Source organism: Falco biarmicus, chromosome 6 (assembly GCF_023638135.1).
Source record: "Falco biarmicus isolate bFalBia1 chromosome 6, bFalBia1.pri, whole genome shotgun sequence".
Taxonomy (NCBI): domain Eukaryota; kingdom Metazoa; phylum Chordata; class Aves; order Falconiformes; family Falconidae; genus Falco; species Falco biarmicus.
This window is the reverse complement of record NC_079293.1, coordinates 56,760,001-56,787,465: the sequence shown is the minus strand read 5'-3', so window position 1 is coordinate 56,787,465 and position 27,465 is coordinate 56,760,001. Positions and strand designations below refer to the sequence as shown.

Here is a 27,465-nt window from a genome sequence, read left to right as displayed (position 1 = left end):
AGAAACACGTCAGTTTACCAGAACTTGTGATTTCTGGAAGAACAGTCAGAAGACAGTAGAGAAAAACTGCTTTTCTTTTCCTTTCTGTTTCTAACTTGCATTCATCAGGGACATGAATATAATTCCATACTGGAATGATAAAACAAGGTGTAGGCCTCCCCTTGCTTTGACACCACCACAAAAGAGCTGTTTGGGTTGGATGAAGAAAATTTAAAAAGAAAAGCCACATCCACCTAGTAAAAACATTAAAAACAATTTATAATTTACAACTCAAATAAAACTTAGGAACTTACCAGTGGAACCAGACACATGGTAGAGCTATTCACGGATATTTTTTCCCCCTTATTTTTCTTCCCTGTCTTTAACACTAATCCACATTTTCTTCCAAGTATCTATGTAAGATCCACTACATAAAACACACCACATTTCCTGCTGATATTGTAGTATTTAATGGCATAATATAAGGTTTTGTACAATTAGTCTGCTAACAACATGTAGCTACTTTAAAGGAAAAGAAACTCGGGAAAGCATACAAACACTTGACAAAGCATAATCCATTATCATATCATTTGAGAGACTGGTCTGCTGCTTTTTTTTTTTTTTCTTTTTTTTTTGACAATCGAAGCAACAAAGTGCTGTTTTCTGAAAATAAAACAAAATAGAAAATTATGACTCATGTGGATCTTCCAGGTACACTGCAGCCAAAGTAAATAGTGATTTTATTCATGGTCCCTGCAGGACTGCCAGAGTGTAAGAGGTTCCAATCAGAGACAAACTGAATTTGGATTATTTTACAAAGTTCTGATAACAAACAACACAACAATGCAACATCAGCTTCATCTCCTCCTGACAGCCACTTTTAACATGCCAAGTCAATCCAGAAATTGACCACAATTGCTGTGATTAAAACTACCTCGCTTCCTGATGCACAAGACTACTTTTCTGATAAATATTGCCAACTTTAGACAAATATTCTAGTCTGTGTTTAAGAGCTCTGAACAATGACAGAGTAAAAGAACTGATTACAGGGCTAAGTTCTTAACTGATTGAGGATTACCGCATTTGGTACTGTAACTTGGAATGTGTACACAACTGTATATATCAAGTAAACACATGAGCCGGGGAACAGGTGTTGTCTTTGGGCACTTAATTTCTACAATTCCATGTTAGGTAGCAAAAGGACTTTTTAGAAGTTTTAGAAGACTTTAAGGACTTTGAGATCGTGATACACTTGTTTTCAAAAGGAAGTAAGAAACCAGTAAAAAGAACTGTCAGTGTCTTCTTGTTCACTCTTGCCCATCACAGCTACTGTTCCTCCCAGCATCTCCCTCAAGTTCCAGTGCAGACAACTCTGAAGACTTCAAGAAGTTACCTTCCCAGAAATCCCCAATTTAACAGCCACCAAGGGAAAATACAAATAGATGATTAATTAGATGGACATATTCAGGAGGATAAGTCAGTAATGGCAGCACCAAGCTTCTTGTAAAGGGAATGGGAAAGGGAACGTGCTTCTACACTATCCAAGAATGACAGCAATGCCATAGAAACCATGTAAAAACAATCACTACAATGCAGCCACTGAGTTGGAAGCTGAAAACCAGCTCTAAGCAAAGATGAGACATTACAACATTGACTGGAACTACTTTTGGTAAAATGTCGTAAGTGAATTGCAAATCCTACCCTAGTCTGATTTTTCTACAAAAAAAATTTTATCACAGTGATTGAGTTATCCCCTCTCAGGGTCTTTAAATGTACGCCATCCCTCCCAGGTAACTACATTTGTAATAAAGTTCAGAACTCCACTAAAAGTAATTCTTTTGTTACAGCTCAGAATGAAATAATGATGATTCAACATGATGTACATTATACAGCTGGAAATTTTCATTACCAAGAGTAATTTATGGACTGCCAATCAGAAAAGTATCAGATGCCTCTACACCTATATTATGGTACCATGGGTCTGTAGACGTGGAAGATGTAAGGATCTCTGCCACATACCTAAACACCCAGGTTTTGAATTACTGGGCAACAATTGTTCCTCATCCCTCGCTCTCTAATAACCAGTGCTGTCAATAAGGTTTGGCTTCTACAAACTGAAGACCTTATCATTACTCAAAATGATCTGGAAGCAATACTGAAGCCATGACAAAGTAAATTGTGTTTCATCATTTTTTTTTCCCCTCCTCTGGCTGTGAGAACACACAGATCAATACACTTCAGCATGAGAATTCTGCAGCGAAATTTTCATTTGTTACAAACAGTAACAAAAGGGCCCCAAGCATGCCCTGTCACTTCCAGTTTAGAAGAAAATGCACTAATAAACTCTTCCCCCGGGTCATCTTTGACAACGGGCAATACTATGCCAGCTCTTATTAAAGGCAATTCGTATCAGTGGCCCAAAAATTTCCTTTAAAATTATCATCTTTTGTATCCATATAGCAGGATGTCAGCTTTAAAGTGCCACTGAGATATAGGACCTGTCATTATGGTTAATTTTCAGTACAGTTTTAACACCGGGGTAGCTGATCCCTAAGGGTATGGGTATGCTTTTTTGGCTAACAAGATTTATTTAGTGGTTATCCAGACAAACAAGAAAATATATTACTGTATATTGCTTTTCAAATATAACAGCAAGCGATAAATCCTATTATAAAACATAAATCTGTTTTCTACCATGATGTCAAATAGATGAAAATGTTTTTAGTAGACTAACCTTTTTATTTTTTTTTATTTATATATCTATATTTATATATATCTACACACAAACCTACCTGTTCTTTTCTTTTTTTTTTAAGAATTAAAATTCTTGGGCTTCCAATCCAAAAATCTCACAAAAAGTAAAATTAACATAACCTTAAAATATAAAACCTATATAGCAGTTGCATAGATAGCTAGTTATCAAGTTTATGTTTCAAGCCATAAAGATGGTATTCTCTATCAAATGACCTAAGCTTCTCAGCAGGACAATACATTGCATTTAAAAACAGAGTACTATGAAGTTTGATACTGTTATCTCAGTTTTTGAGAGGAATCGTGTTTTAAACACCATTTTACTGCTCTATTATACTAGAAAAAAACCAGCACAACTCATTTGTTGGATAAATACATTGATTTGCCCTGCTTTTCTAACAACAAAACAAAGTCTGTTTTCATGCTGTAACAGGACTAATTTAATTTTATTAGGATGAGTCTTGCACTTTGCTAGACAAAATGTACATGTGAAAGAGTAAAAGAAAAAAAAAAGCTGTTAACATACAGTCTAAATCCTCGTATGGTCAGCAAAACACATTTTTATTGGTGTTACATGGAAGACATAAAACCTAGTTGACCCCAATCAACTGGTCTCCCAGGGAAAAGACCTCTGCCAGCAAATGCCAGATACCACATACCTCCGAGAATTTCCTATGCTACTTTTATTTCTACAAACTGGGGACAAACTTGCTGTCCCTGTCCTGGCTCCAAAAGCAGTGGCTGACTTCTAGATGCCAACTGACCAAACAGCCCATTGCTGGACCAATGAGTCAAGCAAGAGCCCACTGTGTGCCTGACTCCTGCGCTTACTGGCCAAAACAGCCCCTGCGATGGGCAGCAGCACCACAGACAGATTTTGTACAACTAATTTTCCCAATTTAAAAGCATTAATCCTCATCACAACTAAAAGTGAAACGGGCAATTTTACAAGTGACACAATTAAGCAAGGAGAGGCTTAATAGCTTACCTGAGGCCAAACAGCAAGCGACTTTTGGAGGTGAAAAATGAACACTAATATTCAACCACATCCTTTGCCAGTCAAGATCACATGCTTCCGGAACACAAAATGCACAAATTAAAAAAATCACCAACTCGACATTGCCACACACAAGCTATGGTTGCACCTCAACAGACTTCTGAATAAGTTACAACAAAAACAACAACAACAAAAAAAAGTGGAAAGAAGCAAGATTTTCTTTTTCTTCCTCCTACTTCAAAGGTTGAAATCACCACAGAACATCTCCATAATACTCTCAGTCCTTGGGCAGGTGAAAATTTGCAACTATTTTTTATGTACCTGTCTCCCAGGTAACAGAACAACATATTATTTGCTGTACAGCCAGGCTGCTTGAGAAAACAGATTTTAAAAGGGGTTGTTAACTAAGTACAGTAGAATCTCTCTTATCTGTAAAACCATTTATGACAAGTTAAACAGTTTACACCTTAAGTTCAACAAACAGCATCCAAAGAAAATCATACAGGCATGTTACACACATTGCAGGATCAGAGCTTTTACTCATATGCATTCTATGGAAAGCAATCGTATGAAGTTTGGCAAACCAGTCTTTCATTTTACAACAACTTCAGAAGCTTCACAGAGCTATCTTTGTATGAACATTTCAGATCAGGCACCTGTAGGCTAAATAAAAGACTTAAGTAGAAAGCACTAGTATTAGGAGCATTTCGCTGGATAAAATGAAAGCAATTCAAACTTTACCTCGAACAATGAGTTGAGCAAAATTTGACACTCCAGAACCTCTCTCTGATTGAGTTACACAGCGGTATAAATCCTGGTCGGTTTTTGTCACCTCTTGCAACTTAAAGGTAGCAGCAAATCTTCTGTGGTTGATGTTTTTAGTCTGAGCAACTGGTATATCTTCCCCATTTCTTCTCTGAAAATAAGAGTAACCAAGGCAGAGTTATCTCATGATAATACACTAAAAAAGAACAAACCTAAATGCATTCAGCCCATGCTGAATTTTCATGGTAGAAGAGCTGAGTGCTGAGGTCCCATCAAAAGACAAGCAGTACTCCAAAGCATTTCAGACTCAAGTTTGGGGGTGAAAAGCACCACCAGGCTCACATCAGCACCACAGCATACTCAATTACCCCTGCTTCATAGCTGGAACCATCCTAGGAGAGCCCAGCAGTAGCAGTTGAACTCCTATAGAGAGTCATTCAAATTTAAGTAGAATTATAACAGATACACCAGGTGTATTGTAAGAAATATTTAAACAAGCCTGGCATTGAGGGATTTCACAAGTTTTCAGCAACTCTTTTTTAGCAAACAGACAATGTTTCCTTTTTAATGCAAGCTCTTATCTGTCCAAATTCAATACCTTCTAAAATTGTACCTTTTATTATACTAAGCACTACCTATCTACCTAAAGCTAGTTGAAATAAAAAGGGAAGGGAAGGAAGCTGCTAAAAGAGGAATAATATATACCTCATTTAAAGGAAGGAGCTTAAAGAGTTCCAAAAAAAAAAAATCATAGCTATCACAAATCACTGAAAAATTTAATCTGTCTGGAGCTGCAGGGCAGGGTAAGAGGTCAGTAAGGTAGGAACAGTTTGAGCTGTTTTGTGATCCTTTTTCATTATTACCATTCACATTAAATGCTCAATTTTGATTTTAATCAAAAACCAGACCTTACACCAAAATTTAGTATTTAAAAAAAAAAAATAATGCAGAAACATGCACCAGGTGAACAACCTGTGTCACTGCACTCTCTCATGGACCAGCCTCATGTTATTCCCTGATCAGGATACAGTTTCTGAGCACTCAGCTTTGCTCAGTCCCTAGAAAGACATGATAATTTCTTTGTAACTACATCACCTGCTCTGCTTGATACATAGCAAAATGCGACCTCCACAGACATTTTTAGCTCTAATCAATCCCTGGAATGAGAAACTTCATTGAGGTCTATATGCTACGAGCTTTCTCTCTAACACAAGAGGCACTACTGCTGAGCCACAGAATTTAATAACCTGAAAGCCTGTGGCAAAATACAAAGGGGAGAAAAAGGAGATGATTTAATGCTGTATGTGTGTATTAGCTGGCCTCCTGTCACAGGCAGGAGTACTTCATAATACTCAGACACTTCATTTTACATCTACCCTTCATGATCTTAGCATGGGTTAGTCAGTCTCTAAACAGTTTTGCAGTAGATTAGCCAGGGGGGCAGCACAGCTTCAAACTCACTGAAACAAATATTCATTTTAACTATTAACTTCTTATATATATATATAATAAATTATAATTTAACTATTAATATGTTTTAACAGATGAATTTTAGTTTCTGCCATCCTTCTTGCAGCAGTCAAAGCACCATCCAATACCTCACTGCAAGCCTTGGGTGAAAACATTCATTTACACAAACCTGGCAGATTTTAGTCACTGGTATTCCACTACAAAGACCATGCCATCACCTTTATCAGCATCAGGCTTATTGGTGTGACTCTTCCTTATTTCATGAGGACACCAGCCATTTTTTTCCCTCCACCCACCCTCTTTGCTATTACAGCTGAAACATCAGGGAGCTGCTGCCCAGAGGTGAGCTCTGCCTGCAGGGCCAGGCCAGAAAATCCTAAAGCAGGATTGTCAAAGCTACTTTCCCCCCCCGGCCCCGGTTCAGTCTTGACCAAAGACTTGAACTCTCTGGAACGATATCTTAATATAAAACTTGTATCTAGTGCCTTGAAGTAACCAAAATAAGCAGACTTCATGGCACTTTCTTCCTCTTGTGCTTGTCTGTGCCCTCGCACAGCACGTGCACTCATCGCCACTCCCAGCCAGCCAGGGAAAGCCAGGCTCCCCCACTAAACACAAACTCGCCATGTAATCGTTAAAATGACCAAACAGCATATAACAAATGGAAGGCATATTTTTAAAAATAGTATGACAGCAGACTTGACAAGTAACCTATGTAACCTATGCAGTCATTCCTGCTCTGTTGTGAAGGGAAAAATAAATATTAGGGAGTTTTCTAAAATGAAGGACTCCCCCCCCACACCCCCCACCCCCACCCCACCCCCCACCCTTCAGTAAGTCCAGCGCTTTAAATTTGAATGCCAAGTGCTCAATCTGCAGTAGAGAAGCACATCCAAGCTTGCTGTGTGAAATAATTTACCCTCCAAAGCTCGGAACTTGCTTACTTAAGCTCGTCTGCATGCTTCACCGTGAGAAACAAAGTGAACGGGGCTACTACTTAAAATGAAATATTAATGTACTTTCAGAGCAATTAATCAAAATGAAATTTAACAAGCTTTACAGTTCTACTCCAACAACAAAGCCTAAGATTTTCTTTTCTATTTACATCAGTGATTTCCTACCACTTTATCTTATAAGGCTTAGAGTAGTTGCTCAAATTTCTCTGTATTAGGATTTGTTTCTTGGGAGTCCAACTGCACAATTACATCTTCAAAGTCTATCTTCACGTACAGCTTATCCATTAAAATATTTTCCCATCATTAAAATGATGACAAGTTCAAACAGAAGAGAGTTCTCACTTAAAAATGAATGTTAAAGAAAATACTCTGCATTCATTTTCATGCATATCCTTTACACTGGTAAGCCATTAGCCAGTCAGAGTTCAGATGCACTGCCATGATCTCTTAATTAAATTCTTCTTTTTAATGTCAGGGCATTACTACTAATTTTAAAAGAAAGGAAAGAAAGGCAGCAGTGCTCTCTGCTTATTAGATGGTTCCTGGTACATACTGTTTCAATTTATGTCCTGCTCACACTGAACAGAGCTTGAAAATGCTGCTCAATTAGGTTTTAAAAATTCAATTTAAAATTAATGTGAGGTTATACTAATAGGTAATGGCTGTACCCTGTGTGATCCTTGGTTCCTCCAAGTCCCTTGCTGTCTGATTTGATAACCCTAAATTGCTCATTTAGGAGAGGTCACCATCAGGCAGTTCTCCTTTTGTGAAAATAACTCTGGGCTTCACAGAGAACTACCCTCTATAAACACTTGATTAAAAGAAATACAAGCATGTGGAAAACGCTCCTTAATTCTGGTATTTCAGGCATTTAAAATTATTATCTTAAATAAGCCCCTATGACTTCAAGGTTATTTTTAATTTGATAGGAACATGATTTTATTAAAAAACATTCAGGCAATGAAATTACTTCATCTATATTTTAAACAAAGTCAACAATAAAGCCTATGCAGCTTAAAAAACAATCATAGGCAAATTAACAATTAGCCTTAAACTTCTCTTTTCTGTCTCATGAAAGAAATCAAGCATTCAATAAATATGAAATGAAATTTTAGTGATCTTCCAGAACCTGAATAGAACCAGAAACATTTATACCCCAGCATCTTATTTAATTGGTAGAATTTAGGTGCATTTCTTATTACGTAATACAAATTTAAAATTTATCTGCATTTCTTTCTCAGCTTTTCAGGTTAAAAAGTGGTGGTGTTTGCTTTTTTGTTTAAACAGCAATAAGATGCCATAACTTTCTGCAGTGATATACCCTCTAAATTTTCCTGCACTTTTTTTTTTTTTTTTTTCATACCTGTGATTTTTATCAGCCTGGACAGTTCAACCTTACACATCCCCATCCCTTTCTTAGTATAAACACCTTAAAGTAAGTCCACTCCACTGCTAATAATTACAGTCAACTCTAGTTGCCTTCTCTAGCTCTCAGCTGGATGCCAGGATGCCTCCAGAGATCAAAAGATGTCAACACTTTGGCTGCATTGACACACACATTACTCTGGCAGCAGCGCCCACTTCTGCTGGCCCCCACTTGCCCCCTCCTCACCTTCATTCTTGTATTCATGCAGAAAACTGACCTGGAATTTAAAAAAAACCAACCAAACAAAAACCCACAAAACACCACCTTCCTGGAAAACTTGTTTCTTCCCCATGTACTTTCACCACCAAACGGATTAGCTCGTGATCAGATTCACTGCACAGCCACAGGAAGCAGAGGAGAGGGCAGGATCCATACGGGGAGCAGAGTGCTAGCAGAGACTTTGTATAAGCAACTCGGTCCCCAAAGGTGCAATCAAAACCTCACTGGCCAGCAGAAGGGCTGGAAGGATGTCCCCAGCAGCCCAGGGAATTAAACCTCTGCTGCCCTAAGGAAAAAGGCATTTGTAAATCAAATGCTCCAAAACATTCCTGGTTTTACTCATCATGTAAAGGGAGAAATGTCATTTTTTGCAAGAGGGAAAAGGGTTGAATGTGAATAGTTTGAATAGCAGCGATAACAGGCAATCTCTGCCAAAAGATGTTTTAAAAAAATAAAAAACCATGAGAATAACAAATAACTGTACTTTTAAAATTTTACTTACATAGAAGTCTGGCACTTTTCAGCACACATAGCATATGCTTTTACAGCATTTGGGACACAATTCCAAATGGAGAAAAATCTACCTTTCTAAAAAAAAATCTTTATTATTAATTTTATTTTTATTCTTTTACACAAGCGTCTCAATATAATATTGTGACTTGAAAACTTATTAGATGTACTAGAAACATAATAAAACATGACATTATTTATCATAAGACACTATAAGTGAAATTTCAATTTTTTCCCCACCCACAAAAAAGCAAATGACTGAGCAAGTGGGATGTTTTTTCTAGTAAATTTTATTTACTAATACATGATTTAAGCCTAAGTAATATTTTTTTCAAACACAGCATGACTTAGATCTATACCTTAAATAATATGCCTACATAGTCCTATCTTGTTCTTAGTACACAAGAAGGTGAAGTAGCAATTTCTTTTGTTTGATTGATTTTTATGAGAAAGCATGTAGTTAAACTTTATTTTTTAATAAGAAATTAATACAACTTGCTTGAACTTACTGGTTTCCCTACATGCATGGCAAAGCAGACAGATTCTACTTTCCAATGAATTACACATTCATTTTATTAGCAGGAAAAGTAACACAGCTTTTCCCACGCAAACATATATTGAAGATCTTGAATAAATGTGACAAGCCAAGTTTTATCCTGCATGCAGCCCTGCAGTACAGTAAAATTCATTATTACTTTACATGTCTTGGTTACATTACTTGTCCGCATTGAGGTAGCTCAGTTGCTCTCACACTGCACTGAGACTCCTACTGAAGAAAGCAAGGGTTCTCATGAAATAATCTAATTGAGAGCCAGCTAGCCCTTCAGAGGTGGCCATTCTAATTTATTTTATTATAATAAAATCCACCAGAGGTAAAGTAGCAATACTACAGTGTCCCTGGCCATTCCGATACACAAATAAAAATGACGCACTCTTTCTCTGGATGTTTCAAAGCCTGTTATTTTGAACCTAAGCATGTAACACATGCTACCAAAAAAAAAAAAGGTATCTACATAAAAAAAAAAATAAAAAATAAGCTTTTCATAAACCCATTGTTCTTGAATGCAGTGTTGTCAATTAAAAAAAAACCAAAAACAAAACAAAACAAAAACAAAACCAGAAACAAAAAAACCCCAATCACAATTCACAAAAATACAAATTGGGGAACACAGTGATTAAAGATCTCTATCACCTTGAGCAGTGCACGTTGAACTCCAGCATTCATTCTGCAGCTCAAAACAAAAAAATCTGATTTGTTCAGAGAAGAAAATGAAGGAAAAATGTTGCAGAAAAAAGCAATTACTGAAGACCAACACCACACAAGACAGTTCCTCAGACACTTCTCAGCAGACAACTTTACCCTTTTCTAAAAGCAGCCAAGTACACCAGCTGCTCTTATTCTTCTGTAATTCATCAAGTCTCACATGCAGACCTGAACACAGTCATTAATAGACATGACTCACAGGAGTCAACAGTAGGAATTTATAGCAATATATGTTTTTATAAACATCGCTTTAATTTCAGATGTCTCATTTATGTCTTATTTCTTAAACCCATATTATGGGTTTAAGCCACTGGCTGGCTGAGGAAATACTACCAGGACTTCACCGAGTGACCAAGCTTCCACCACAGCTGGTCCAGCTGTAAACTACGAAACAGCAGCAGGAGCAGGCGGTGCCCAGTGTCACAGTGGTCAGCGAGCTGCCCCCAGCACCACCGAGGGCACAGGCAGTGGCACAGGCCACAGCACCTGATGATGCTCCAGCTGCCTCAGGAGCAGCAGCATCCCCAAGGAAGACCTACAGGGATGACAATCCCAAAGGCTGCCATGTAAACTATATGACTAGTAGCTATGCAGGCTGGAGGATGTAGTTAACTAGGGCAGAATTAAATTAAAACCAGAAGGATTACAGTGCTTCATGTTGCCGAAACCTAAGATGACTGGGGATCTAGGGAGAACTGCCATATTTATGGAAGAAACTGATAAATTGAGGAGTGAGAGAGAGAGAACAGAGTTAAATGACACAGATAGCATCAAAGGTGAATACAGAGTAAAAAAAAAAAAAAGGCAGGGAAAAACCTTTGTGAAACAAACATGTTAGAAGGAGAATCTCAAATATGAAGTTATGAATACTGTATTTTTCTTTGGTGAATATTCTTTATTACCGTGTCAGAGTCAGTAGTGTGTGATACAGAATAAGCTAAAAGTCGAGTCATTTACAAGGAGCTTGATATATCACTTAAAGGCAGTTTTTCATATATTTTTGAAAAAATGTTTGGAAAATTAGAACATCTATCACAGAACATAAATACGATGAGGTGAAAGTGCAGGTAAAATAGACAAGTAATAGCAAAAGAGGAGCCTTGTCCTCTATTCTACCCTATTCTGTTGCTCACTTTCAAAAACATATTTTCTGTAAGTAAAAAGAACCAATGATGAGATAAATGAGTGAAGTGAAGTTTCTGTAAAAGCCTCAAGTGCAAAGAACTTACATGCTGTATGGCTATTAGTGTTAATCATGATAAAGTAAAATGTAGGCTTAAGCAGCATTTTACTGGCTGAGGAAAGAGGGTTTGGTATAAACAGCCCAGTTTGTTGTACGAATTAGTACTTGTTTTGGGCAGATGATCCTGATGATCCAAAAAGCCTGCTGTCTCCCCAGAGGCTTGTCCAAGGTTCACCCGTCACTCCTGCCACCAAAGAAGAACAACCCCAGAGCGATCGGTCCTCTCCCCTCACACAGCCTCCACACATCATACCTTCAACTCCTCCTTAGGGCAAGCAGGACTGAGTGACTTATTTCAGTTCAATACCAAAAAGCATCAAACCTGACAGTTGACTAAAACCAAAAAAGGGGACCAAAATTCTCCATCACAGTTCCATGGCTGAAACTCTGCACGTGCCAACAAGGCACCTTCTCTGAAATTTCTCTAGGGCCCACAAAAGAAAAAGCAAAATAACAAAGCTTTTCTAACATCCAGAGTATACTCAGCTCCCTTTAACTTTCAGGGATCATAAAATCTGTGCAAACCAACAAAAAACATTCTTCAAATACATTGAAAATGGTGAACAGGCAGGTGCACTAGAACAGCAAATATTTTATCATCAAACTAAAGAAACGGTATCTTTAGCAGTTAATTAACTGTATCAAAATGTAACAGGATCTCAAAAGGCAAGGTTACATTAAGAAAACGGTGAAAAAAAATCAAAGTAGAAAAAACATGCATACTACCTAAACCAAAGTTAAACTGGACATGACTCTCCTATTACAGATACATTTGTTTGTGAGACCATGAGCGAGCCTCTCGGCACTTCACTGCAGCTAAATGGTTTACCCCAAAGGCCCACAGCCCATACTCAAACCCTCCTGCTGAATATTGATCCCTGCCTTCACCTTCTAGGTACAGCGGGAAGAAAGGACTTGTACGGCACAACTTCTTTCCTCTGAGAGAAAACACTCCCCTTCCAAAAGCAAAACAAAACAGTCAGTGTTGCGTCCCTCAGCCCCCTGCCAGAGGCACCGATCTCATATACACTCTCCAGTCGAAATTCCTGAAATACTGTACAGATCCTGCACAACGTTCTGCCCAAATGCATGATCACAGGACACCATCTGCATGCACCCAGTCCAAAGACTTGTTAAAGAGCATGCAGGCACAGTATCTAGCAAGAAAAAGGAATGCTAAATATCAGATTACATTCCGTGGCAACCAGCACCAAAACCCAAGATGCTGCTAAACAGGGCATTAAGGGTTATGGCGGTTTCCTCAAGAAGCGGAGCAGGAAACGGCCAGTTGTTGAGCCTGAACAGAGAACTGCGCAGACACTTGTTCATCCTCTGGTAACAGTTGGTACCACTGGGAGGTCAGCCCAACTCCATTGTTTTTACAGCAATTTGCATTTTATTTTCCATAATGCTGTTTAATTTCACTTTTTCAATTATTACTCTCAGGCAATTGCTTTAATTATCTGTTATTCCACAAGGAACGACATTTTCCTCTGGCGGAGAGAGGGGCTGCATCAGACCGCATTAACGCTGACAAGCCTCTCCACGGGCGAGAGCGGGGCTGCCTTGCCAGCCTTGGCAGCCCAAGTGGAGCGGCGGTTAGCCAGCACCCACAGCTATTGCTGACAGATTGGCCTGCTCGCCACCACTCTGATGGCAATCTGCACAGGATTACCAGGCATGTATTGAAATTTTAAATGCATGCGGTCCCCCCTTTGAATTTCAGATTTGCCCAAGCAAATGGTACCACTGCAGACCGCAGCAGCAAAACACATCCGACTGAAAAGCCAGGACAAGCCGCTTTCCCTAATCCAATGCTATGTTAATGCAAAGCTCAGCCATGATGGATGGATTCATTAGTGCTGCAGTTATCGCCATCTGAACCAGGTGCCAAGACATATGGTTTAACAGATGTTGTAGCAAAAAGCTCTATTCTCTGCACTGTGCAAGTGTCCAGTTAAACTGGACATTGATAAGACACTGAAAATCGTATTGGGCTGCTGGGAGCCACAATTGTTCCCAGCTCAGGAAGCTGTTAAACACAGCCTGATTATGCAAAAAACCCGATTGCTGTGATATCCCAATTAGATCCACAGAACAAATGCTGGACAATACATACACTGCTTTCTGAAGTCTTTGTGTACCCAAATGTTATTTATTCTATTCAGTCAATTCTATTTCTCCACTGTCTTAGCAAAGAAATGAAGCTTAAAATGGTGGAAGCTTTCTCCACATTTGGAAAAATCCAAATCAAATGAGAAAACAGATGCCCCCACTCCAGCCTTGCATTTCATGTGTACAAAGCCCCGTGTGCACTATTCTTTCAAATATTTAATACTTAACACATATCCACCCCAAGCACAGGATTAACATGCATAAGTGACTTGTTCGCAAGGTTATTTACTGACATAACTCCACTGGAATGCATGGCATTTCACAGAGGAAAAAACAGAGTAAAAAAGAGGTCCTATTTATACTAATTCAGCAAATCAACGTGCACAAAGCAGCAAGGTGCATCAAACATTAATAAATCAAAGAATCCTTATTCTTGAAGTGTCTTTTCAAAGAGACAATTCATAGACTTTAGAGAAAAGAAAATCAGCAAAGTAGGCAACAACTGATCAATTATGACGTCTATATATGCTATATTCAATCTTCTAAAATTACACACACACACACACAAACATGTTCACCTCCTACAGGGAAGAATTTTTCAGCAAGAACTTCTGCTAACTCCTGAAACCTATAAGACAGAGCATATCAAAGCTTAACAGGCAGAAAAGCTACCTTACCACCTTGGGTTTGGAGATTCCTATCACACAACCCAACTGCTGCAGTGTGTACAGTGGCACCAAACTACAGCTGTTGGTATGTGGCATATTGCAGTGGAAATTTTAAGAGGAGGGGAGGAAATACCGAGAAAAAAACTCCACAGCATTACATTCAGAAGGGGATGGGAGGGGAAAAAAAAACCCCACAACAAAAAAACCAAAAAAACACCACACCAAGACTGCACGTATTTTGGAAACACCACTAATGCTCACCTTAAAAAACTAAGGATTTTGAAACTGTTTTAGAATTTGCTAATAATTGCAGGTCACAAAGAGAATTCTTCAGCTCACAACCATAATAGATTCAATGGCAGGTTAGGTTGAAAAGGTGAAGAACAAAAAAATGTGATAGCTGCATTTCTGTCCTGCTCCCACAGTCACAAAAGGTGTGTTTCAGATCATCTTGTTCAACCAGTTAAATCTCTTGATCTACACAAATATTTGTTTTGTATTAATGCAGCTGTAATTTTTAAAGACTTGTGTTACCTTTACTGTTTATCTTTCAGTGCCAGAGCTCTGACTGTTCCAGACCCTGGTCCAGTGGGGCTGCAATATGCAGGGTTGGGAGGGAGGGGTATGAAAGGGGACAAGAGATCACATATAATCTAAAGGCAAACAAGAGCAAAATCTGCAGCCATGAAAGTCAGGAGAAGTTCAATTCAATGTTAATTCCTATTTGTCTGAAATGTTTACAGACATACATTTATAGAAAATAGAGTTGATGAAAAGACTGTCATTACAGCAGTAAACACACAGGAAACTATTGAAATGCTGTGCCTATTTTTATCCATTTTTATTTTCAGACAGGCAAAAGTATGTGGTGTACTTAATTATATATACATTAATAAAAACATAAGCATGGAAATGCGCATGCACATAAATCATCTAGTATATGATCAGGGCTTTTTCCCCAATATCTAAAAAATCAAATAAAATTGAAGTTTACACAGGACACCACAATGAGACATGCTACCAAGAGCCACTTTTACTTCAGATCGTTACAATCTTTCCCTCTTGCCTGCTTTTAACCATACATCCTCACCTTCTTCTACCTGCTGGGACTATGTACATAGGTAATTCAGACATGAATCAAGCTAAAAAAAACCCAATAAATAAAAAACAAACCAAAACAAACCCCCACCAAACAGTCCTCCTCATCCTCAACAACAAAAATCCAATTTGGACCAAAATCTTTTTCAGCCAGATCACTTTTCTGAACTGACTTACTGGCAAGCTGCAAAAACTCCAGCATCATTGCAGAGGCATGAGGAGGCCGAAGCCAGGTCACGGTAGCTCACACCAAGCCTGGCTGAAGCAGCTGTGGGACCGCACGACTGAGCACAGAATGCAGTGGGGTTTTGTTGGTTTTTTTTTCCCTCCTGCTGCTGAATATACTGTAGCCCTTCTCTAAAACTGAGGTCTGAGGGAGCCAGAGAGCGCTGGTAGAGCCCGTAAGAAAATCTGTGCCTGCAAATCTCTATTACTTCAGTGTAAGCAAATGAGATCTTACATTATCTCAGACACAAAAAGCCCTAGTATCTCCAATTGCACCTCAGATCTTTCCTTATTAAAGAACGGGTTTTAATAGCAAATTGTTTGCTGCTTTTTATTCTTGTTTTCCAAGGAAATATCTTTTCTTTTTCAATAAGGATATAACCAAAAGCTATTTTCTCTAACACAGTGTACTTGGAAAGTGTCTTCTCCCCCACTCCTACATTTTTCATTTTTGCATTTTTTTTTTTTTTCCAATGGCCTTTCTTGTTATGACAAAAATACATTCCTGGAATGTTTCAGCTCAGGGCTCTCAAAAACAATTACTTAGGCATTTGATTTGATCTGCCAGTTCTTCCTTTCTGGGTATCTGGGCTTTATGAATCTCCAGTTTGGTCAAAGGTTAAAGTGAACCTTTTTCAAGTCACACTCTGGAGCCTCACGAGGCACATACATACCCACCCCATGTTTTAAGGCAAAGTATTAAATTCACTATTAGCTGCACATAACTTGCTGTGTTATCTAAAGAAGAGAATTCAGAGAGGGATAGTTGCTGATTAATGCTTATGTTAGGCAAGTAGGATGGAGGGGTGGAATGACGACAGAGAAAGAAAAAAATGAGTCACCTTTAAATTGGTGAAAATTTGGCACTGTTTAAGGGAGAACAAGAAATGGAACAGAAGTTAAAGTATACAATTTTAGTAGCAAGGTATCTTCAAGAATATCAAGGCACTTCATAAGCACAAGCAAGCAGAGTTATAACCTTAAAGGTACCTTACCTTTCCCACTGTGAGAAACTACCACATCTGTGATAAACAGACCACCTATGAAAGTATATGGAGGGACAAAACATATGTTTTCTGAGTTGCTCTGGCTGCTAACCAGGCTTCTCAGGGGAGTGAAAGTTAGAAAGGATAATCTGTCAAAGTTATCTGATGCCAAGGAGTGAGTGATAGGGAAGATTTCCAGCTGGCTGTCTCCATCGGGCCCTTCTGACCCCATGATCAGCTGCAGGCGGTGCTTCACAGGTTTGCCAGTATGCTTCTATTGCTGTAGTCCTGCCTTTGATAAAGCAAAGCCCAGCTCACCTTCATTTTATGTTCTTAGTGCGCTCTATTTGGCAAGTTTCTGAAATCAAACTCCTCTTCCTCAATGAATGCATTAGATGTTTGCTCATTTTAAACAAGTTACTACTCAAAGACATGAAGTACAAATCAGTCCTACTGCTATGATACCTTTTCACTAAATGCAATGCAGTTGCTGCTGGATTTCTGTTCCTTTTTTAATATTGTGGCATATTTGTCCAGTAATACCATTTTGAATATTGGGGTTTTTCTAATCTCATTCTATCTATTAAAAAAATCTCTTTAAATTTTATCTCATGCCTATATGCAACTGTTACTCAAGGTTTGTCAGCTCCGCTCTCTATTAAAAGAAAAATCAAATGGACTGAACTGTTTATAGTTCATTTCAAAGTACAATGCTTGCCAAAAAAAGATTATTTTGAAGTTCTGATTATAGTTCAAAGTACAATGTTTCCCAAAAAGTATTTACTTTACAGTTCTGAAAATTTACTGAAATAAACGCTTTACAAAAATAAAGTTTTAAAGGGCATATTTAGAAACCATTCTAGAGGACTGTTGGTGCTTAAGTTTTTGTATAAACTAAAGCATATGCATAAAAGGTACACATACAACTACAGTGATTATTTTAATCCTTATTAAATGGCAAAATTTATTTTTTTTTAAGGAGCAACTGTGAAACTTTGCCATCCTTCTACTTAACTGGTGGCCTTCACCACATCACAAAACAAAGTGGTTTTTTGGGGGGGATGGTGGTGTTAATGTCTTCTTTCTTCATGGTGTTTTGTTTTTTGTGTTTTGTGTTGGGTTTTTTTGGTTTTTTTTTTATGAGAAGGGTTATTTTCTGGTTTTAGTCTTTGCTTAGATTCTAACATACATGCTACTCACAATTACACACATAAAAGTTGAAGTCCCTCCTATTACGGAAACAGAGAAAAAGGACATGCAACAGTCCTTTTATGTTGTCCCATTAATTATGCTGCTGAGTAAAACTGCTATGCACACAGAAGTACAGCTACAACCCTCCAGCCACCTGCTTGAACAAAGAATTAGTTGCAATTTATATGACAAAAATAATCCTCAAAATTTATGACAGCTGTGTTATATCTGCGTTTTACTAGATCCCAAATGCCAATTATCTCCACTTAATGTTAATAAATTTTGATACAGAAGAGCTGGTTTACAAGGAGAGAAGGCCCACAGTACCTTAAAGACCAATGCTCCTCCACTGTCCACACCGGTTGTTCGAATTTTTAATCCAAGTTTTTTAAAATTACAAAATTGATTACAAGTTTCTCCATTTAACAGAGATAAAACTGTATTTAAACTAAATATTTTGCATGCAGTAGGAAAAAAGGCTTAGGAAATTAAATATTTCACCTCCAGAAAGCAGCTTGTCCTCTAGCCAAATAGACTTGCATGAGTTAGCCTTACCTGGAGCCATAACTTGTTATTCACTGCATCTCTCCCCGTAGCGATGCATTGAAACGTAGCATTCTGCCCTGCATTGACCTCTACATCCCCCAGCCTCAAGAAATGTGGAGATTTATCTGCAGAGGGGGAAAACAAAAATTATAAGTAACGCTTATTGCTAAAAAAGGTGCCAGTAACATTATTGTCTCCCTGAAGATGCATATTTTAACTGCCTTTGGCTAAAAAACAGGAACAGAAGAGAGAAAATTATTTGTTTCATCTCTCTTCGAGACGAAAGAGTGCTTTCAGTCCTTTCCCTTCTACTCTGGTGATTCTTCTAACTTTATGTTATACATGAGTTATAATGAAGTCTTTTAAAAATCAAAGCCAAGAGAAGGAGATCAAACACCAGAATGTCAGCAGCACTTTACAAAAATTATTCCAAACACTTTCTATTATGTGAAACCCAGCATACTGAGAAAAAACCCAATTAACAGGATACTGTTCAGGCAGATAGGGGTATACTATTCAGATTATTTGCAATGTAATTCAAAGTCTATTGTTTTACTGTATTAAATCATCTGTGCTGTTGAATATAGCATTTCAGGAGCTGACAAATCTATTTCCTGCACTGACAAAGCCCCTAGGAAAGCTCAGTGGCACAACCACCTGAAGGATTTATTAGACATGCTGACAGACACATGAGGAATAGGTACCTTACACAGCTCTCGTCCATTTCTTTCTTAAGAGCTGCTAATGAAAACAGTAGCTGAACTGTTACTTCTTTGTGCTTACTAAAACCCCCAAACAAACAAAAGCGCCAACCATGGAGGAAAAAACAGCAAATTTGAACAAACATGTTTTTTAAACATCAGTAACGAAAAAGATCTTATCTGAATACTGTATCATGCTGATAATCTGCCACCATGGCTGTACCAAGTGTCTTTTGTTTTGACACTTAAAAAAAAAAAAAAAACAAAACACAAAAAACCAAACCACAAAGGTGAAGGGGACACAACAACGCAACCAGCAATAGAAGAAAAGAAAATGAAAGCCAGATACTGAATCTGAGCAGAGCTTTGCTGAATAGAGACATCAGATAGCTGGGCTGGTTGAAATATGAAGAGGTAACTCACTCAAATATCCTGTAAGCTTGCTAGCCCCTAAGAGCTATGGTCTTAATGGGTTCGGGGTAGAAGAAAACAAAATGTAAGGTTGCCATTGCAACTTTGTGAGTTGGCATAGTTTTGCAAATTTGCAGGAGAGAGTTGTTAAAACTTGACGATTTCAGAAAGCAATTAAATTATCAGCCATAGCATACATTACAATGAAATCACATTTTAGAACAGGGAAGTCTGGGTGTCTAGAGGAAGATCAGAAGAATTTAATAGAGTCAAATTACCAAAAAAAAATGTGGTAACAAATGACAGAAATGCACAGTAATAATTTCTTCCTCACAACTTTTTATTTGTAGAATATTCTTTATCACAACTTGTGTTTGCATGTATGTAATTCTTTACCAGGATTAAGCAGGGAAAGGCAAACAAATGCCTGAAGTCTGTCCACAAAAAACAGAACAGCAAACAACAAAACCCAATCCTTCAGTAGTTCAATAGCCAGATGCCTTTTTTTTTTTTAATCTGTTGTGTTTGAGGGAAGGAGGGGAAAAAAAAAAAAAGAGAGAAAGAAGAACAAAGCCATGAAATCTGATAAAATTCCTACATGCATCTGTCAATTCAGTTTTCTTTAATCAGTGAGTATACACATTAACACCCATTTTGATCATGTACACTGACTACAGTATGACTAAAAAGATACTGAAGAATTTCTGCTTTTGTACTCCCGTATACTTCATTTCTGGCAACACAGATTTTACCCAGGTAAATCACTATTGCAACACTACATTTTCCCCTGGAAACTGCAACAAAAATACTATTGAAAGAACAAAGAACATCAGTGATAAAGTGATGAAACCTCAGCAGTCTACAATGATATCAAATATGTCCTGAAAAGACAGAGAAAAATGCAGCTCTTAATCATTACTTACCACAAGGGTAACTCAGAACCTGGATGTCATCAATGGCAATGTAGCCATTTCTCCCATCTGAGACTTCAGCTTCAAATATTACCTGTCAAAATGTAAGAAAAAATGTTTGCAAGACTCATTTCTACAGAATTCCCACAGTGGCAAGCGTGTAGATATAAGACACATTGCCTTTTTCATTTAGTTGAAGTTCCTACAAGGTTTGACGACCGAATGGAATATTTATTACTCAATGTATTGCAGTTCCATACCATTCATATACATGACTTTCTTTGGATTTGCTGCTTATGGCACACCAGAAAAGCATGTTTATTACCTCAATTAACAGCATACTGCTTTCACTCTGCTAAATGTATAAACATGATTCAATTCTGGAAAAAATGCCATTACTTTCACACAGATTCAACATCACAGCACACAACTGATCAGCCAATTTTAACAAAATTTATATTCTTGTCAGGGGTCACAGCATAGTCCAAAGTCTCCTGTAACCTTCTGCAGCGTAATTGCACAGGAAAACACGCAGCAGCACAGAAATAGTGCAGCACTCCCCAGTGGCAACGAAAAGAACAGCTGTAGCATGAGATTTATGTAGTAGTCGTGAACTTCATTCTTCATTCTTGAAAGGCAATGGGGAAATTGCTGTCTGAAGGAAAAGTAGAGAGTGTCTTCACATCCACCTTCTTGTCCCACCCCAAATGGGCAGTAACCACAAAGAGTTGATCTTGGAGTGCTCCAGAGCACAGAGTTGTCTTTTGGTACTGATGCTGCAAAATAATGCCAGCTGACCAGAACACGTTTATCGTCGAGATCCATGCTTCTTTGTATGCACGAAAAGAGGCAGAATACAGTGACAGTAAAAGGAAAACAATTAGAAGAAAAAAAGATAAGAGATGAAGCATGAATGTCTAAACTAAAAGGAATATATGAAAGAGGAAAGCATACGGGTAAAGACTGAGTCAAGTGATATGATATAAACTTGCAGTCGTGACTGCCCAAAATAACTGTCTGTTGGGGTCTTCTGCGCAAGACAGGCTTAGAGCAAGTCAGCTGCTCTATACATAAACCTTTTCAAGCACTTTCATTTCCCATTCCTGGGGACAATGTAAGGGAGCAGCAAAGGCAGTGGATTAACAACCCAACGTTCCTGCAGGTGAGTGGGAGAACGCTGTCTCCATCAAGCACTTTCTCAGGTCTTCTTACTAGGGGATCTGCGTGGCACCTTGCTAGGAAGTAATGACCACTGCATTCTTCTGTCTCAAGGGAGTACTGGGAGCAAGCAGCTCCCACCTCTGTCCAGAGCTCCTTTGGGACCTGAGAATTCATAAAAAGTACCCTCTTTGGCAAGACACCTGGCATTCACACAGCTTGGCTCTGAATGCTGCACCAGGAACGCATCTGTGTGCATATGCTCCACTCACTACATTTCCTTACCCTTACATCCCACCCAGACACAAAGCACATTTTATCTTCCCACCAAAGGAGACAGGGATCCCAGGTTGTCTGTTTATACTCAGAACTAGTTCCACAACCTCAAAGAGCGAAAAAGTAAGGAAAACTTTCAAGGAAAGGTGGATATGGGGATGTTCATGATGTGGTTCACAGGGTCACACAGCTTGTGCTATAAGTACAGAAAGAGGAAGCCTGTGGAGCAAATATATACTTCGGCAGCACCAGGCTACAATCCCTCTTCTGACCTCTCCAAAAGTTCTGCACTTCTTTCCCCACCCCCCACCCCCCACCCCCCTTTTAATTTTATGTGCACCTCAATATATTTAAGTTGCAGAAACCATTTAATTCTCTACTTCCTCATCCTGCCTTGGCCAACAATAGCTTGAAAGAAAAGAATTTAGTGTCTGGGGGTCCTACCTACACTCCCTTGACTAATGACATCTCTGAACAGAGCACTATTTGACAATGTCTACCAGCTCCTCAGGCATCTTCAGAGAGCCGGCTGTCATTCCCAGTAAGGAACATCACCATGAATATCTTCAATTCTTGAATAATTTGGATTAATTTTTAAATGCTTGTCTGGTGTGGAAGACTAACAACTCAGTAAAAAATAAATATGATATTTAAAGTCTTTCTGACAGACCAATTTTTGTACAACGCAATACACTTCTACCACATACACAAACTCTGAAAACACTTTGCTTCTCAAAGTCCAGATAAGAAGTCTGAGCATCAGTGTTAAGAACTGGACTCTGAATTGTGCTGTTATTTATTCATTTGTAAATAAATTATATTCAATTTCCACTGAAGCTTGACCTCATGTAAGTGTGTTCTTCCCTTGGATACTGATACCTTCTTGCACCAGGGGCAGAGGGGAGAAAGTTACCTTTCTTGGGACAGATCTAGGAATGAATTTGCTTGGGTTTTTTATACCTCTTCCAGATTAATTTAATTAATTCCCACCCTCCAAGAGTAGGAAGTTATCAAAAAAGAGAAGTTCACAGGAGAGAGTGAGATTAAGGCATGGAGATCCATGAGTAGGAAAAAAAACCCCACAGCACAACAAAACAAAAAAACATGAAGAAATACAGAAATGTAAGAAGCCTACAAAGTGTTATAACGAGCAATGTTGATCAGGTAAATAAAGGAAAAATAAAGCAATTAAAAAACCAGATATATTAGAGAGTTGAGATTTCATATATGTAATGCTAAAATATTTTTATTTACATTCATAACTGGTATAAATACAGCTATGAAGCATTCATAACTATAGAGACTTTAAAGCAAAAGGTGCAGCTCAGTTAAAAAAAATTCTTATCAGGCTTTAATTTGATAACATCTGTTCACATTTAAAAGGGGAAATGGAAAAAGGGAATTGTGTATAGATGCAAACAGCAATTGAAAATGCTGACAAGTCAGACCAGAACCTGAGGTAGTTCTTTTCCTCACATATGCACACACTGCTTCTGAGAAAAAACAGACTATTGGGCTATTCCTTTCACCAGAGAAGATTTATCCCAACAAGACACCGGTGCTCTGGGAGTGAATCCTGCACTTGGCCTGCACTGCTGTTCAGTTTACAGTCCTAGAAAGAATGGCTTAAATGTTTTCATTTTAGCTGGAAAATAATTCAGATTATCACTGTAGCCAGGAAATATTAGTTGTCTGTGCAACTGTAAATGTCCTTCCCGTTATTACAATTTAATTGCATGCTCATCTAGTGCACTTCTGAGAGATGCTTGCCTCCCTTAATGGAGAGACTGTTTTGGGGGATGAATTGGGCTTGCACAGAGCAGGGCTGTGGAGACGGCTATCCTGTCTCGTTTGTACCAGCATCACCACAATGAATGAGAATGGAAAATGCTGAATAGCTCAGGTAACTCAAATGCTACTGAGGAGAATTAGATTTGATCCCTGAATTTTCTACACAGTTCAAAGGTGATACTCCAAAATTTAGTTACTTCTCCAAATTAATGCCATGTCCTTGTTCATGAAGCACCTCCATTCAGATGCAAATGAAGTATCAGGGTCAGAACTCTTTGAACTGGACATGCTCCTACGTAATTAGCTAACCCTAATGCATCATTTGTCCATTTCCCCCCTAAAATCACGCAAGCTTTTAGTGAATGCAGTACCATTTGGGAAAAATCCATGGGTTTCCTACTGGCAGCATTAAGAGCCATTTCCATTTGTCTGTTTTGTACCTGGCTTCCTTCAATGACCCAAATAAGTAACAAATGAATCCCAATCATCTTGCTATATTAGTCACAACTTTGTAGACCTCTACTGTATGTCCCCAAGTAATATTGCCTTGCATTTGAAGAGGCCCAGATTATTCAGTCAATCTTGTATAGAAACCATTCCCTATTCTTTCATTATCCTTCTCTAAAGCTCCTTCTAACCATGCTATATTCTTTGAAGATAACAAGAGCAGAGCTGGCACAGAGTAATCAAGCTGTGGGTGAGACATAATTTATACAACAGCATAATACCATTATCTAATTTATACCAAACTTCCTTAACCACTCTTAAAACTTCATTTACTTTTTTTGACCATCACTGGGCTCTAAGCTGATATTTTTATGAACCACGATCATACTGCAGAGTGCCAATGGCAAGCTCAGAGTCCATCGTTCTGCGTGTGAAATTAGGATTTTACGCACTGTGCATTGTTTTGTATCTTATTATCGACACTAAAATGTGCCTGCTACTTTACTGCAAATCATTCACAGTTGGCGATACTGTAATGGTCCTTCTACAGGTCCTCAAAATCACATAATGTCCCTGCTATTCCAAAGTAGCCTGCACCTACAAACTTCTGTCTTCACACTGTTCTTGGCCCCCACTCTGGTACCTTATGAACATGCTGAAAGGCAAAAATCTCTGCAGAACGCCTTGGTGGCTACTTCTGGACATGTCGAGAATTTATTCCTACTTTCATTTTTCATCTTAAATGATTATTTATCTATGGAAGTACCTTTCTTCTCACACAATGGCAGCTTAGCTTCACTACAAGCTTTTGTTGAAGGACATGGTCAAAAGCCTTTTGGAAACCTAATTAGCCTGTATCAAAGCAAATCACTCATTTATATGCTTGCTGACCCCTCTAAAGGGCTCCAAGGTTGCGAATTAAGTGTATGACATGCAACATACAGAAAAAAAGGGGGTGGGGGTGGAAAGGAAGTATCTGATTGTTTTGTGTCAAGCACTGCAAAACAGCACATACTTCATTTTAACATCTGAGCTCCAAGATGCAGATTATGCCGATCACTCTTCACCTAATATTGTTGCAGAAATAAATGTTTGTGAACAACTTAAATAGTCAACAGTATTTGACTGCAACGGAAAAAGTAGGAATTATTACAGCAGAGACCACTAAAGGATTTAGTTGCTGAAGTTTCATGCTTAAGAAATACTCAAATCTTCACACTTCTACACAGACCTAAAATTGCATCCTGTAATCACCATGAAGACTAAGCTGCACTTACAGGAATACACAAAATATACAACTTCACTGAATTCTTAATTCTTGTCAGGATCCAAAAGTGTATCCTCATTACTAGCTCAACTGAGTCACTGATCAAAGCAAGCATTTCCAAAGAATACTTACTTAGTCAATTAAGAACAAAATGTGGCCAGGAAAGAGGGAGACCAATTCTGTAGCCCAAAGCCTACCCTTAGACCATAAGTCTCCCTACATTTTATAAAAGCTGGTTTTTTGTAAACTATAAACCACTGTCACCAAGCATGGTATTTTCAGTACAGCTTGAGACCTTTCCTTGTCCTTCCCCTGCTTGCCTAGTTCTGACTACTCGTGGTACTGAAGAAGGTGAGAATCTTTCATAGTTCTGACAGTAGTCACGTCAGACCATCACATATATAAAGCAAACATTAAAAGGTTTAGTTACAACAGAAATGTAGTGTTTCACTTCCTTTTTTTTTCCCCTGTTAGGCTCTAATACACATAATTAGAGAGATATTAAAAGACATTTGAGATGGAAATAGGAAAAAAAATAGTTTATCTTGTAATTTGTCTAGATCATTCAACTTGCAACACATCTCTGTTCAGCTATAGGAGGGGGTCCACTGGTTTAATTATCTGAAATCAAATCTGTAAATACATCCGTTCCAAGGTTTGGTGGAAAGGTGTATTAGAGAGCTATAAGCAAACAGAAGGTATCATGTCTGTGAAACTGCAGTGCAAAAACCCCCTCCAAACTCAACAACAAAAACACCAAAACTTCAACTAGAGTCCAGAATTACTGGAAACTTTGTGCTCTTCCCTCACTGTTCCAGTATGCATAACCCTGATGCTGTGCATCTTGATCTGTTTTTGGCACCTCCCACAATTTCTATTCAACTTGTGAATAAAACAAAAGAATACATTACTTAGAAAAAATAAATTATTAAAAATGTTTTCTTTTTATATTCTTATGAAAGACTTTAACACTTCACATCTGGTGAGTTTAAATAGTAGAACTCCGCCGCTTCTTTCGGTTCTTTCTCATATACACCTCCTTCACTGATTCATTTTAATTTTTGTAAAAGCACAGTAGGATGACTCCAAGTATACTTGAACCTAATATTTGGTGGTGGTGCAGCTCTCCCCCTTCTCTGGGCTGTCCTATGACCTCAGGAGCTGCTGGCTATGCCTTGGTGCCAGCTTCAGTGAGTCCAACAGCCAAGCACCCCTTGGCTGATGAGCAGCTCTTGCTCAGTTAAGGTGGATAACAGCACTGCCTGTACTGGGAACTGTCAGCTCGACACCCTGAGGGATGAGTTGGGCAGTTGAGCACCCCTCGACTGTACCAGTAACTCCTACTCGACTGAGGCAGAGAATGGCACTGCCTATGCTGGAACTCCTGTTAACTGGTCAAATCAGAAAAGAAGAATGGAAATAATCAGTTATTCCCTGACAACCCTGGAATGTTCTCACCAGATCACAGCCTGAGTGGCAACAAAGTGGAAAAATACATTGTCCCTGGAATTTTGTAGAAAATTATCAGGTCAGCTTGCAGTTGGGATGGGAATTTGCTGATGACTAAAGCCAATGATCTTACAGCCTTATAAAGAGCAGTCATAAAAGTGAGACTTTTTTGAGCTGTGGGCAGCAGTAGGCTGTGGCCAGCATCACTCTTGAGCTCTGAGCGGCGTCTTGCTCACAACACCAGTAAGTCAGTGGTACTGGGGGACTGCCAGTGAAAGCCGACAGCGGGGCCTGGGCTGCTACCCCTGCTCCTCAAGGCTCAACCCATCGCCCACCGGGGAAAGCAAAGGCATAACACGTGAGTATTTCACTGAACTCGAGGGCAAACTTTCAGTAGGTATTACCTTTGCTGTAATATATATTGCAAACTTGAAATAGTTGGGTTAATTATGTAATTTTTGATATGAAACCAATTAATTTCCTGCTAAAATCTTAAGAAATGTTAATAAACTTTCTTCCTGCCCTCCTCCCACCTTTAGATCTAATCCATTGTCCAAGTCTGAGACAAGGAATTGATCCAGCCACTCCTAAATGCTGTGAGAGTTTAGAAAGCAAGGGGGTATACTCTGAACCTTGTGACTCAGC

General features: G+C 38.6%; 1 protein-coding gene across 6 annotated transcripts in view; it reads right to left on the bottom strand.

The window, feature by feature from the left end:
- PTPRK (protein tyrosine phosphatase receptor type K) overlaps positions 1 to 27,465 on the bottom strand; it is a 412,154-nt gene that overhangs the window by 201,620 nt on the left and 183,069 nt on the right. For all 6 annotated transcript variants that reach the window (XM_056343552.1, XM_056343554.1, XM_056343553.1 and 3 more), the window contains exons 4-6: positions 20,445 to 20,526; positions 18,419 to 18,534; positions 4,469 to 4,643 (exon numbers count right to left, since the gene is read on the bottom strand). In XM_056343552.1, coding sequence (XP_056199527.1) covers positions 4,469 to 4,643; positions 18,419 to 18,534; positions 20,445 to 20,526 — 373 coding nt within the window. The remainder of the gene's footprint in view (positions 1 to 4,468; positions 4,644 to 18,418; positions 18,535 to 20,444; positions 20,527 to 27,465) is intronic.